The 15,235-nt window shown below is 40.5% G+C and overlaps 1 protein-coding gene across 2 annotated transcripts in view; it reads left to right on the top strand.

Moving 5' to 3' along the window:
* The window catches only part of WDR48 (WD repeat domain 48), a 49,848-nt gene that overhangs the window by 18,991 nt on the left and 15,622 nt on the right, over positions 1 to 15,235 (top strand). For both annotated transcript variants that reach the window (XR_013361519.1, XM_077865737.1), the window contains exons 4-11: positions 198 to 280; positions 396 to 525; positions 2,436 to 2,524; positions 2,911 to 3,012; positions 7,968 to 8,192; positions 10,168 to 10,242; positions 11,747 to 11,849; positions 12,977 to 13,074. Coding sequence is in view for 1 of the 2 variants with exons in the window: in XM_077865737.1 (XP_077721863.1) it covers positions 198 to 280; positions 396 to 525; positions 2,436 to 2,524; positions 2,911 to 3,012; positions 7,968 to 8,192; positions 10,168 to 10,242; positions 11,747 to 11,849; positions 12,977 to 13,074 (905 nt within the window). In the remaining variant the exon portion in view is untranslated. The remainder of the gene's footprint in view (positions 1 to 197; positions 281 to 395; positions 526 to 2,435; positions 2,525 to 2,910; positions 3,013 to 7,967; positions 8,193 to 10,167; positions 10,243 to 11,746; positions 11,850 to 12,976; positions 13,075 to 15,235) is intronic.

Here is a 15,235-nt window from a genome sequence, read left to right as displayed (position 1 = left end):
CTCTCTCTCTCTCTCTCTCTGTGACTATCATAAATAAATAAAAATTTTTTAAAAATTAAAAAAAAAAGAATTTTATAAATATTCAGCATATGTGTGTCTATGAACATTGGTTTGAAAGTATGTTGCATTGTTCTAAGTCTTTAAGATGGTAAAAAGTCTTACTACTCGGGGGTTTGTTTATTCTTTGCCTCTTCTAGTAATATCTGCTTCTTCTGACACGACAGTGAAAGTGTGGAATGCACATAAGGGATTTTGCATGTCAACACTAAGGACACATAAGGTAAAACAACAAACGTAATTTTCTGTGTTTCTAGTGTAATACTGAGATCTCGCTACTTTATGTTGCTCATTTTCTTACTGATCTAGTAGATCATTTTATGTATGTTCTGTTACAGGATTATGTCAAGGCCTTAGCATATGCTAAGGATAAAGAACTGGTAGCTTCGGCTGGATTGGACAGACAAATATTCCTTTGGGACGTGAATACTTTAACAGCATTGACTGCCTCAAATAACACTGTCACAAGTAAGGTGTTTGAAAAAAATTTTTTTAAGTGATTCAAGTTGACATAAATAAAGAATGGCTTATGAAACATCTTTGATAGGTTTACATCAAGACAGTGATTTATATTTTGAGAGTGCTTCTACCTACAGCATTCTAGCCCCCAAGAGTGTGATTGAACAAGGAGCTAGTTCCTCACAGCAGTCTAAAAATGGTAACTTCTCCAGGTGTAACCTGGTTATTTTTGTACATGTGCATGTCTTAGCTCCTGGCTAAAGTGTAAGTTCCTACAGGGCAGAGGAATCTGTCTCTTATCACCACTTTGTACCTCCCACAGCATTGCCTGGCCCCTGGCCCAAAGCTACAATCTCAGTAGACACTGTTGATAAAGGTGCCGATTAATTGACAAAGTAGGCAGTCTCTGACTCTTAAAAGTGTTACTACGTCTTATGAGCCCTTGAGTTGATGGCCAGGATGGAACATACCCAAAGGAAAGAAAGAAAAGGCCTCCAATACCAGTTTTGTGGGACCCTATCAGAGCCACTCTAAACAATCCATCCAATTTCAAAAGAGTTCAGAGAGGTTGGGTTCCTCCAGAGGCAATCCAGAGACATTCACAGCAGGGTAAGACCACGGGTGTCTCATCAACTAAGAGATCTTAGATTACCAGGTCAGACCCAAACAAGTCTAGATTTGAAACTCAGCCTCACAGTTGGCTTAACCTACTAGAGTCCTCTAGGCCTTAGTGGCAGAAGGGACTCTTAGGAGCACATTTTTGGCTAAACCTGGCCTAGGAAGTCTGTGTTCCAGATCTGAACTATCTAGATCCCTACATATAGGTCCAATTTGTCATGACTGTGGAATTCTCACAATGACAAAGCTAAAACAGTCAATATAACCTAGGATATGCCAGGAAGGGCGCATTAGGACACTGGTGTTTATAATTTCTTGAATATTGTTCTTCCTTTTTCCTCAGGAAGTATGCAAAGCTCTGAACACTACTCTCTCCTTGTTCTTGATTTTTCACCGTGTATTATTGTAGTGATTCAGCAGCTGGTCCCTGCTGGGGGCTGTCATGACACATCACTTAGTTCTCTCTACATGTAGTATCTGCCTCAAAGAGACACTAACAAGAGGGAACAAAGCAAAAGAAGTCAGAATTGTCCCAAGGCTTAGGGTTACAGATTCTACAACAGATCTATCTTGCTTAGAATTGTTTAGAGAGATTATCACCACAGGTTGATAGCTAACTTTTATTGAGTACTTCCTACAGTTGTTTTCTAAATATATGTATTAACTCCTTTACTCATAACTTCTCAGTATTTTTGTTTCTATTCTTTATTGAAAATTAGGATCATACTGTATAGACAATTTCATATGCAACTTTTTTCACCACAGTGAAACTAAGCTCTGAATCAAAGAGCATGAGCATGATTCTTGCTACCTATTGCCTAATGTCCTTCCAAGAATTGTACCAAATAAGTTGTAATTATCCCACAATGTATGAGAGTACCATTGTACTGTTTTTTGAGAATTATTACCTCATTGAAAATCTGATTGGTAGGTGAAAATAATTTTTTTGTGTTTTGATTTGTGTTTCCTTGAAAATGATGAGTTTGGATATATTTTTTATATTTATTGGCACAAGTATATCTTTAAAAGTACATTATTTATGTGGATAGTTTTTAAAGGATAGTGCAATTCAATTTAGCAAATATTTATTGAGCACTTGTGTATGCTCAAATCTAGATAAGATGTAAATTTTGATAACAGTGTTGTTGAAAATGACCTTCATCACAGCTAGATTTCTTTTCCTTAGAGCACTCACAAAGATAAGATTTTCTAAACCAAATAATTAAACTTACAATTTTTGCTGACTCTCTGCCAAACAGCTGATGATTTTGTTAACATTTAGCTTCGTTTATCCTTAATAGCTTCTTCTTTAAGTGGGAACAAAGATTCCATTTATAGCCTGGCAATGAATCAACTGGGAACAATCATTGTATCAGGGTCTACTGAGAAGGTAAGGGGGAGCCTAACGGGTATATTTTAACACTGAAACACAAAGATACCAAAATAATTTGATCTGAGTAGTTACTAAATATACAAACTGGTTTTGCCTGGAGGGTGCTAAGGGAAAAGTTTTATTTGAAGAAAGAAGAATATAACTATATAATTTCTGTCATGTGTGGTGATGAGGGCGGGGTAGCTGGGTGGGGGAGGCCTCTTCGTGTTTTGACATTTAAAAGGCTTCCTCCTACTTAAAAAGATTGGGGGCCTCAGACAGTGTCATTGGCAGAACAGTATTTCCTTCTCAGACTGTAATGATTGTCATTTGACTTCTCATTTATTATTGAAATTTGTTCGTGTATATACTCAGTTTGTGTAATATTTTGTTAAAATGCACAGGTTTTAAGGGTATGGGATCCAAGAACATGTGCAAAACTAATGAAGCTGAAAGGACACACAGACAATGTCAAAGCACTGCTGTTGAACAGAGATGGTACACAGGTACGCACTTGCAGTGTGGACATTTACCTAATGATCTTGTCCAAAATTCCTTCCACCAGAAACTTCCCCACTTTGTTGCCTAGGTTGATTTAAACCCAAAGCCACATATATTATAGATTGTGGTCTACTCTTAAATCCTTAAAATACTCCATTGTATATAATAGTTATCCACCTTTTAAAATTACTCTGTTTGCATCACTTTTATTTTTTTCTTTTTTTCCATTTGTTTTTATTGAAGTTCGATTTGCCAACATATAGTATAACACCCAGGGCTCATCCCATCAAGTGCCCTCCTCAGTGCCCATCATCAGTTACCCCAACCCCCCACCTACCTCCCCTTGTGCAACCCTTTGAGCATCACTTTTATTTATTTATTTATTTATTTATTTATTTATTTATTTATTTATTTATTTATTTTTAAAGATTATTTATTTATTTATTCATTAGAATACACAGAGAGGAGCGAGAGAGAGGCAGAGACACAGGCAGAGGGAGAAGCAGGCTCGATGCAGGGAGCCCAACGCGGGACTCGATCCCGGGTCCCAGGATCACGCCCTGGGCTGAAGGCGGCACTAAACCGCTGAGCCATCCGGGCTGCCCCTGAGCATCACTTTTAAATAAAGGTCAAACAGAAAATGCCCTCAGAATAATTCTAATGCCAACGCATATATGCAGTTTTGATGTGTATAGAATAAAAATAATTTAAAATTTTACTTTGTGTAAAGCGGAAGGACGTTTTGGTATTGAAGTCTTTCTACTAGTGAATGTATTAAGGGGAAATTTCCTGATAATGAGTCTGTCTGACTTTGGTGCGAATCCTGTCATTTGACTATGTAGATACAGTCTGTAAGTTGAGTCATCTAACAAAATATTTAAGAGTCGGCGTTTCAAAGAAAAATATTTCAGTAATGTTAAAACATGTACTGGTACTCTGGTACTTTGTTGGTATATAATTCAATTTGTTCTGTAGCAGTAGGAAAATGATCTTGTGTCAATATAGATAATAGAAACAAAAACCGAGGACCATTTTCCCTTATGGCCTACCTCTTCTCTATATCCATGCTTCCTCCAGCCATGTTTTGTTATGGGCAAGGGAGAAGCCCAGAGCTAACTGGAACTGACTGTGAGCAGGTTGGGAAAGAGAATAGGGAGGTGATGTGATGAGAGGTGCCGTCACTACCGTGGAAATTACATCATAGAAACTGTCTCACACGGGAATTAAAGAAACCTTTGTCTCCAGAGGTGAGAGGAAGGTTTGGAAAACCAGCCAAAACTAGGAAATCATCCTCAGAACCAGGCAAAGAGAGGCTTGAAGATGCCAATAGAGGTCTTTGGAAATGCGGAAGGATCTTGATGTTAATGTACTGTGGGGCTTGAGAAGAGGACTTCTTGTTACTAGTCAGTCCTTAGTTTGCTCATCTGCAAAGTAGGGGTAGGGACCGTAATATTTAGTTTGTATAGTTAGTTGGTAAGAAGATTAGAAGTAGTAAGTATATTCCTGTCTGAGGCCATGGCATTTTCTATGCTCTTGAGATCCTTGCCAGCCCCATTTTCATGGGAGTCTAAGAAGTCCAGTTCAGTCAGCTCCTCACTGTTTGGCGGTGTGGCTGCTGGGCTACACTTGAAATGGCCGCCCTTGCCTGTTCCATGGGCTTTGTTCAGAATTTGACTGTGTCATATGGTCTTCATGGGACTGCTCTAAAATAGGGAACTGTGGACAAGATGATTTTCAGAAGGAGGCTGTGGGCTTGGCAAACTTTCTAAAACTCCTCTTGTTTCTAGACTCCTTGCCTTGTTTCCTATATATATAGTTGTGAATGTGCTTTTACAAAACTAAGATAATCTAAATAGCATGTATGGTTACAGATGTACTTCATATGAAGTCAGCTCCACTTACTGTAAGCAGACCCCTTGAAAGGCTATTCTTGGGCTGTAGAGTGCATAATTAGGCAGGTAGCATCCTCCTCTGGTTCCTCCTCCATCCATTATCCTTATTGGCAGCTAGAGGCTAACTGTAAATTTAACCACCAATACACAGCATACTTGTATTAGGGAATTGATCAACAAAACAGCAATAATAACTACTTGGTTTGGGTCAAAGGAGGAAAAAAGAAACCTTTACATACTGATTCTCAAAATCTTGTAATACATGAGAGAAATAATTAATAGTTGTTGGACCAGAGTATGTACTATATCCCTCAGAGTTGCCCTGCAAGCTTCTAATAATGTAGGATTTCTGATGACATTGGAAGTCAGGGACTTGTGATAAGATATGTCTAATAGACCAGTGAATCCCATGGACATCTCCTTCCTTTGTTGTATTGTTATTTAGCAAATCTTACCGTTTGAGATCTATTGCCACTGCAGTTGTTTTGATTGGTGCCAACATTTCCAGGACAAGCCACATGACATTTCGTCCTTTGTACTTGCTCAGGCAATTGCTTGAGGAACTGGGATAATCTGTTGTTTTGGTTGAGCCAGTGACATCCTTGTGTGTCCCTCACAGGGTTTTCCTGTAACTGAAGTCCTGCTGAACCTAGCTTAAAGTCTAGGGGTCTAGGGCACCTGGGTGGCTCGGCCGGTTAAGCATCTGCCTTCAGCTCAGGTCATGATCTCAGGGTCCTAGGATTGAGCCCTTCATCAAGCTCTCCGCTCAGCAGGAAGCCTACTTCTCTCTCTCCCTCTTCCTGCCGTTTCCCCTGCTTATGCGTGTGCACACACTCTCTCTCTGTCAAATAAATAAAATCTTTATTTAAAAAAAAAAGTCTAGGGGTCTTTAAGCATCAGGTTACTCCTTGCCCCAGCTTACCTTGCCCTCTTGGCTCCTGTGTATTGGCAGTCACAATTGTGTATAAGTGACCATCCCAGAAACATGTATGTTGGTCATAGCAGCCAGGCCTCAATACACTGTCCCCTCTCATTTCTTTTATTTTTTTTTTAAGATTTTATTTTATTATTTATTCATGAGAGAAACAGAGAGAGAGAGAGGCAGAGACACACGCAGAGGGAGAAGCAGGCTCCATGCAGGAGGCCCGACATGGGACTCGATCCCAGGTTTCCAGGATCAGGCCCTGGGCTGAAGGCAGCGCTAAACCGCTGAGCCACCCGGGCTGCCCTCCCCTCTCATTTCTATTGGCAAAAGCACAACAACCTGATCAGGACTGTAGACTCTGTGCCTCTGAGTCTTATGTAGCAGAACCATTCAGGGCCTTCCGTCCTAGTTCTAAGAATTACCTCCTAATGATAGCATCTTCACGTTTATCCAGTGGAAGGGTGGAGGTAGTGGGAAATGTTTGATGATTACTCTAGGTCCTACAGGGTAGTAGGCACTCTTTCCTATTAAATAGGCACATCCTTCAACTGTACTACCAAATGCTGCAAAGAAGTTTACCAGCATTGTACTTTAAAAGTAATTATTGTCTACTTCAGGGCCTGCTTTTTAGCAGATTTAGAATACAATTACGATCAGAGATTATTTTGTTCAGTATCAGAGTTGATACAGCTCTGTGTCCCCTTATCTGCTTTCAGCTTATGCTTTTGGGTTTGGGACTTCCTTGCTGCAACTTGCCCAAGCTATGAGGACTTCCAACCCATCACCTTAGCTTTCCTTATCCTAAATTTGTCAGACCTTACTCCTGTAGATTCATGGCCTAGAATCTGAGGGATCAAGGATATGCTAACAGCTTTGCCACCTCAGAGTAGCAGCTCTTCCTGGAAGTGGGAGCCCCTCCTTGCCCTCTCTCCATCAGATTGCAGGGGTCCTTCCACAGACATGTTGGAGGGCTGCTTGTAACTTACTGCTTGTAACTTACTCCAGGCAGTTCTTTGTTGCTTAGGCTCTTGGTTGCCTTGTAAACCAGTTGGAAGAGGGTAATAAAACACTGATGCTCCTGGCAACTTACAGGGGGTGTCTCCTAGTGGTTGTTCGTTTAATTAAACACGTCCAGAGTTCTAAAGGCCCCTTCCAGTCACACGTCATACCAGTAAATCTTAATATTCTTGAAGACCTCATCTATTGAAACGCTTTGCAAATCTCCAAGCCCACAACTAACTTCTCATCTTTGAAGCGCTTTGCCTACTTAATTTCATACATCAGCAGTTACTTCTTCTTGAGGCCATTTTTTCCCCAGAGAAGTAAGTTTTTATTCTCTTCTGCAAGTCACCACGGTAACTGGCAGTGAACACCAGGCATGCTGAGTGTGAATGTGGAGTGGCTGATTTAGCCTCTTTCTCTTGGACTCATAGTGTGCTCGGCCCTAATTTGAGTGCCAGCAACTTCTGTGTAGTTGTGTCAGCTCCTGAGCCTTTAGAAAGTGTCAGAATCACTAATGTTAACTCTAAATGCTGATGGTCCACATTTTATATTAATAGATGTTGAACTTGAGGCTCAGATGGGAAGTATCCAAGGTCACAAATAGGGAGTGGTAAGCCTGGGACTAGATGTTCCTGCTGCCTCCTCTATTTGTAGAATCTCAGGGACCTGGGAGGCCATCAGGAATCCATTGCCATGCGGAGGGGATGAGACACAGATATGACCCAGGCCTTTAAAAGGCTTGTGGCCTATTGCAAAGCTTGTTGACCTTAGCATACCAGAATGACCTGGAGAGCCTATCACAATACGGATTGCTGGGGCCCACCAGAATTTCTGCCTCCTTAGGTTGAGAATCTGCATTTTTACAAGTTCCCAGGTGAAGCTGATTCTACATGTGGCCAGGTGGAGAGGACGGCGGCAGTTTTGCTCAGACTTTTCCCCTGCTTGAGCATACACTGTTGCCTTTGGTCATTTCAGCCAAAGTGCATGCTTTTCAGAAGTCTTTATCTGAGGTAGAAATGCAGGTTGTTAGAGGTGTGTGTTTGACAGTGTAGAGTCAGGAGAGGCACCAAGGGCAGAGCACAGCAAAGCAGGAACTTTCTAGCCAGAACTTTCTCTCACTTTAACTTTTCTCTGCTTTCAGTGCCTTTCCGGCAGTTCTGATGGGACAATTCGCCTTTGGTCCCTTGGCCAGCAGAGATGTATAGCAACATACCGCGTCCATGATGAAGGTGTCTGGGCTCTGCAAGTCAATGACGCCTTCACGCACGTGTATTCTGGAGGAAGGGACAGGAAGATTTATTGTACAGACCTTAGAAACCCTGACATTCGGGTACTAATTTGTGAAGAAAAAGCACCAGTTCTCAAGGTATGTCCTATATTTTAGTTTTGTGGTTAAAACTGTTACGTGTACCAGCCAAATCCAGCAAAATCTGTATTAAAACAGGAATCAGTTGTGGAGTTATAGATAAAAGAATATATTTAGATTTTTATTAGTTACCTGTAGAAGAAATTGTGACTTCTTGGGTACCTCAGAGACCAGTAGCTGTCCCACTAGCAAATCCTAGTGCAATTGCCCCACATTGCTCCTGAACTCACCTGGCTTTCCTAACCTGTCTTTAATGAAGGAATATGATAAGTTCAGGTATCTGTAAGCAGACAACACTCAACTTGAGTGAGCAGAGCAAAGCACGAGTGTGTCCACTGCTTCAAGAGGGAGGATGTGGAAGAGTGATTCAAAAGAAGAGAGAACCAAGCCAGCTCATACTCCGAAGGGTTCCTATCTCAGAGTAGTCCCGATTGCTAAATCAACATCTACTGTGTAGGGTGAAAGGGTACTTGAAAAGCCATCCATACTGACACCTGCTGAAAGTGAACCCTGGACTGCAAATTGGCATATTGTCATATGACAAGATGTTCGGCCTCCCTGATAATCACAAAATTACACATTCAAACCATACTGAAAAGAATTTTGAGATTTAAAATGAAGGCATGAAGATAGCACTACATCCTTTTCACAAAAATCATTCAAAAACAAGGAAAGCATGAAATAAAACTGCAAATACCCGAAAAATTAAGTGATATCTGAAACCCAAACCACAGTAGAAGAGGAAGAGAGCTGAAAAAAAAGAATAGAAGTCAAATGAAACAGTTGAGGGGATGCTTGTGGCATGCGAGCACACACATCCTGTCTGAGTACAGCTCTTTTTTTCTTTTAATTTTTTTATTTTTTCTCTTTTTCCTTTTAAAGATTTTATTTATTTTCGAGAGAAAGCAAATGAGACAGAGGTAGAGCATGAGCAGGGGGAGGGGCAGAGAGAGAGGGAGAAGCAGACTCCCCGCTGAGCAGAGAAGCTCGATCTTGGGACCCTAAAACCATGACCTGAGCCTAAGGCAGACACTTAATTGACTGAGCCACCCAGGTGCTCCTGAATACAGCTCTTTAAAATAGGTGGCACATCACAGAGGACAAAACCAATAGTCCTAGGAGAGTGAGGGATTTAAGGCTGAAATCAGAGCCTGTGTGCAGGAAGCAGGCTGCAAGGAGCAGACAGCAGGGAGGAGAAACACTGCAGTGTGAGTCCTGTAGCTTCCAGAATCTCTTGGCTATGGAGGAAAAGTTTCAAAAAAACTTAGTGGTGACATAACTGTGCATTACAAGAAATTTCACTTTGAACTGAAGAGGATTCCTACTTGCTAGGAGTGCAGCCTGTCCCATTACTCCAGCCTTCAGTTTCCTGGCACTGGAAGAATAGTGGATAACTGACCGTAGAGTGATTTCCTGTGCATGCTGTATAAATGGGTATGGATATGTATTCCTATACATGTACTATTTTAAAACTACAGAAGGCACATAGTAAACTGTTCGCAGGTGTACTGTTCTTAAGTGAGGGAGGTGAATTATGTGGATACTTTGCACTTTTTGCTATGTTAGAATTTTTTTTATTACAAATATTTTCAAAGAGAAAAAGACATTTCCTTGTTATTAAAAAAGAACATAAAAACAAAAGAGTAACAAAAACAAAATTATGGTAAGTCATCCTTTTGACTGTACTCATTTAGACTCCCTAACTAATTAATTAATTTAAAATCACACTGGAAACTTTCAGCCACTGTTTTTGGTGAGAAGTCACCCCTATTACACTTTTATAAGGCCATGCTTCCTTTAGCAAAGAGAGTCCCTCATTATCCTATGCAACCCTAGCCTTTAGCACATACTCTAGTACAGTCAGCACACAAACATTGAATGAAGATGTTGTTGCCTAATAATAATATATAGCTAGTCCCGGCAGCTCAGGAGAGTCAGCATTCCACAAAGCAGTGTTTTTGTGCTTTGTTTTCAGATGGAGCTTGATAGATCAGCTGATCCCCCTCCTGCAATTTGGGTTGCCACGACTAAGTCTACAGTAAATAAATGGGTAAGCAAACCACCGTGTCCCTGGCAAAGGTTTGTAAACATGTAGTTTGTTATCACAGACCTGCCACATACCAGTAGCAAATGTCAGGATGAACCTGACACTCAGCATGCTTTTGAACAGTGTCAAAAATCGGAAAGCCTGTGTGAATGAATATAAAGATTGTACTAAAATTAAGATAGTAGTCAGGAGCCAAGATAGACATTTGGTGTCTTTAGAATAAGCAGTGTTGTATGATAATACCAATAAATACTGGCACAATGTCTGACCTCACAAAACTGCATTTGAAAACAAGTAGCCCAGGTACAGGTTTCTCCTGCTATTGGAAAGTTCACTTTATGCCACTTCACTTTTGCAGAGGACCTATATTACCATTTTCTCTAACCAAAAGAAATCAGAAGAGAATTTTTGCCTTTATGAACTGGTGATTGCTTCTTTGTCTTTACACCATCTCAGCTTTCGAAAGGCTTCATATGAACACTTTACTTTTGTTTTTGTTTTTTTTTAAGATTTATTTATTTATTCTATTCATGAGAGACACAGAGAAAAGCAGAGACACAGGCAGAGGGAGCAAAAGCAGGCTCCATGCAGGGATCCCAATGTGGGACTTGATCCCAGGCCTCTGGGATCATATCCTGAGCTGAAGGCAGACGCTCAACCACTGAGTCACCCAGGCGTCCCAACACTTTACTTTTGGATAGCAGGGAATACTTGTACCAACATGACTGGTACACTTGTTAGGATTCTGTTTTGTTTTGTTTTTTAAGATTTTATTTATTCATGAGAGACACACACACACACACACACACACAGAGAGAGAGAGAGGCAGGCAGAGACACAGGTGGAGGGAGAAGCAGACTCCCTGCAGGGAGCCCGATGTGGGACTCCATCCTGGGACTCCAGGATCATGCCCTGAGCTGAAGGCAGACGCTTAACCACTGAGCCACCCAGGTGTACCAGGGTTCTGTTTTCCAAGTGTTTAGAGAAAGTAGAAAATTGTGCTTTTAGATTCATTTCCTTTCTCCTCATAGCATGAAGAACAGGGACAGAAATAGAGGGTAAGCAGAGAGAAGTCATCAAAAGTGCTATTAATTCTTAAATGTTAATTAAGGAAGATTGAAGTTTTGTTGCTTACCAGACTATATGGGGATAACAAAAGGGAGAGTGTTTCCATTTATTTCTATTTATACACCAAATGGGCTTTATTGGTACTTGTAAAAAACATTTTAAGTCTTGTCTAAATTTAATTTTGCCAATTTGAGATCAACATAGCTTTACCTGGAAGAGTGCCTACTTTTCCCTCCAAAAAGACAGTAGTAGTATTCCCTTCTTAACACTTGTTTTGTTTTTTAAAATCACGGTAGACAATTGTACTTTATGACTGAATATTTTGTGGTTGATGTTATTATTTTGGTTTTTCTCATTTGTTGTTTTTCTTGCTGCTTTAAACAGATCAGCAAGGCCTATAAAGCACAAAATGATTAAAAAATTAATTTTGTTCCTTTAGACCTTGAAGGGAATTCATAATTTTAGAGCCTCTGGAGATTATGACAATGACTGTACAAATCCTATAACACCACTTTGTACGCAGCCTGACCAGGTTATTAAAGGTGAGTAAGAAAAAAAAATAATAATAAAGATGAGTAAGGAAGGTAGAAGGTATTATACCTCTTACCAAGGCTAATTATAGTTACTAAGGGATTGTCAAAAATAAAGGAGATGACCTTCTTTAAATGTAATTCTGAGGTCAACAGAAGACAAGTATATTGGTTTATTTCTAATAGAAGAAAAGTATTTTTAAAATGCGATTTAGTCAAACACTATATTTGGGGAATATAAAAATTAGTGAAAGGGAATTAGGGAAAGGAGAGAAAATGAGTGAAAATATCAGTGAGAGTGACAAAACAGGAGAGACACCTAACTCTGGGAAATGAACAAGGGGTAGTGGAAGGGGAGGTGGGCGGGGGGGGGTTGGTTGGGGTGACTGGGTGATGGACACTAAGGGGGACACTTGGCGGGATGAGCACTGGGTGTTATGCTATATGTTGGCAAATTGAACTCCAATAAAAATTTTTTTTTAAAAATTTGATTTAGTAACTTTAAAAAGTGGACTTTCTTTGTCCAGCATCAGATTAGTCATGGTCTTGGTTGAGCCAAGAACCATTTTGTAAAATATAGAGAGAGTTGAATGTTGTCTTTTGGCACAAGGCAGAGAAGGTCAGGTCTGGTCCCTGACCAGACCTTCCACTTCCAGCTAGAGCACTGCTGGAAGTAGCAATTCTTAATTGAATGCTCGAATGTAGAGTAGAATACTGACCAGTGCATTCATCTGCAGCTCCATCCATGTCAATGCTGTTACCTTTAGAATCAAATGTCCATGCAGGAGGCAAAAGTTAGAGATGGAACTGATTCAGAGATTTCCTGTCATCATTTGAACTTTTCCCAATGGGTAAAACTGTTCATCCTTAACAATTTTCCACTAGCAGGCCTTCGAAGGAGGTAGTTTTTTCATCTATAGTCTGTTTTTTAAACCAGACAGTTTTTCTTTGGTTGGCCTTAAACTGCCTTAGATATAATTATACGTACATATATTACTATGTGTGTATCTTTTGACTCACCTTCATTCTGGTGGGTAAAATGATTTCTGTTGTTACATGCCAGTTAGTAGTTACTGCCATATGGTGAATTTAAATAGAGAATAGTTTTGCTAATTTTGTGTTGTTTTTTTTTCCTTTAGGGGGTGCGAGTATTATTCAGTGCCACATTCTTAATGATAAGAGACATATATTAACCAAAGATACCAATAATAATGTGGCATATTGGGATGTATTGAAGGTGAGTATCTTTTTGTATTAAATATAAGTTATTGGATCATGTATCCCATTTATTTTTTATTATAAAACACATATGAAATAACCAGAGTAATAAGTATGTAAATTAAGATCTGCCGTAATACTTTAATTTGGGGGTGGATTTTTTTTTTTACAAATATTAATAAGGCCATAGTTATCTTTTTAAATACCTAAAATTGGAACCATTTCCTCTGTGTTAAATGCTGCCTTACCTTACAGTAAATATATCACCGTTCCTCATCCTTGACGCTATTGATATTCTGAGCCAAATAAGTCTTTGTTGAGGGGACAGGGTAGATTGGGATCTGTCTTGTGCATTATAGGATGTTAAGCATCATCCCTAGCTTCTACTCACTAGGTGCCAGTAACCATCTTCCCTTCCACCCCCAAGTTAAGTTTTGATAACCAAAAATCTCTCTAGACATTGCCAGATGTTTAGCGGAAGGAAGGAAGAAGGAGGATACAAAATCACCCTGATTGAGAACCCCTAGATTACACAAAATAAGTTTAGCCGTTGCTTAGGATTTATAGACATCACTGTAAGCATCAGTTACAACTCTGGGTCATGTTAAGATGGTTCCCTGGGGGATAGTTAGATGTATTAAACCATTCAGCCACATTCTCAATAGCACTAAAGAATTTATAGGCAAATCAAAAGGTTTGCTTTTCTTGGTGGTGGTGGTGGTATATTTGTTCAACACATATTTCCTGGACTGAATGAATATCAGGTACAGAGAACTGTGTTGAGAGTCATAGATGACAGAATGTCTGTACTGGGATCCCCTCTCCCCTCTGGGAGGGAATGGGGAATGGGAACACCTTACAGATAAAAACAGATGGATTACAAGGGTAGTTTTTGGACAAGGGCAGTTACTTACAACTAGAGAAATCAAGTGAGCTTCGTGGTGGAGAAATCATTTAAGAAGGGTCTTACAGGGATCCCTGGGTGGCGCAGCGGTTTGGCGCCTGCCTTTGGCCCAGGGCGCGATCCTGGAGACCCGGGATCGAATCCCACGTCGGGCTCCCGGTGCATGGAGCCTGCTTTTCCCTCTGCCTGTGTCTCTGCCTCATTCTCTCTCTCTCTCTGTGACTATCACAAATTAAAAAAAAAAAAAAATTTAAAAAAAGAAGGGTCTTACAGAACTCCAGCAGATGACTATTAGGAGGGCATTTTAAGGAAGAGGGAGTGAGTGACAGACACAGGAGGGAAGATAATGCTCATTCAGTGACTTTGAGCTTTGTGTAATTGGAGACTAGAGTGAATGTAGGGGGACACTGGGGATGCAAGGGTGAAAGGTGCCATTCAAGTCATTTCCCAGAGAGTCTTGAGTTCAGGCCACACAGTTGGCCTTCTTTGCTATTCCCTAAAGAATCTTAATCTTAGATCTTATTGGAGCAGGAAAAGTCCCATGCCCAGAGTGACAGTGGTCTGTGTGAGGGGAAGAAGCTGGAAGGCCATGTCTTCAGCATAATGACATAAGGATCTAAAGGAAGAGACAGATGTTGGATACATTATAAGAAAGAATTGAAAAGCTCTGGTGTTTTGATTACACTCCTAGTTAGAAGAAATGTCTATATCTAAAGAATAAGACCAACAGCTTCTTTCTGAGAAGAAGAGACTGTCTCTGAATAGAAACCTTGGCCTAGAGGCACCTGGGTAGCTCAGTTGGTTGAGCCATTGAGTGTCTGCCTTCTGCTAGGGTTATAATCCTGGGGTTGAGTCCCATGTCAGGTTCTTCTTGGCTGGAAGTCTGCTTGCCCCTCTGCCTGCCACTCCCTCTACTCCTGCTGGGGTGCGTTCTCTCTCTCTCTCTCTCTCTCTCTCTCTCTCTCTCTCAAATAAATAAAATCTATAAAGAAACGAAAAAAGGCCACCTGGGTGGCTCAGCGGTTGAGTGTCTGCCTTTGGTTCAGGGCGTGATCCCTGTCCTGGGATCGAGTCCCACATGGGGCTCCCTGTGAGGAGCCTGCTTTGCTTCTCCCTCTGTCTCTGCCTCTCTTTCTGTGTCTCTCATGAATAAATAAAATCTTTTAAAAAATAAATAAAGAAAAGAAAAGAAACGAAAAAAGAAACTTTGACCTGAATAACACTTTCCCTCCCAGTGGGGCAGGTGTACAAAAAGTCATATAATGAAGCAGTTGCC

This window comes from Canis aureus, chromosome 22 (genome assembly GCF_053574225.1).
Source record: "Canis aureus isolate CA01 chromosome 22, VMU_Caureus_v.1.0, whole genome shotgun sequence".
Lineage (NCBI taxonomy): Eukaryota > Metazoa > Chordata > Mammalia > Carnivora > Canidae > Canis > Canis aureus.
This window is presented reverse-complemented; position numbering and strand designations above follow the sequence as displayed.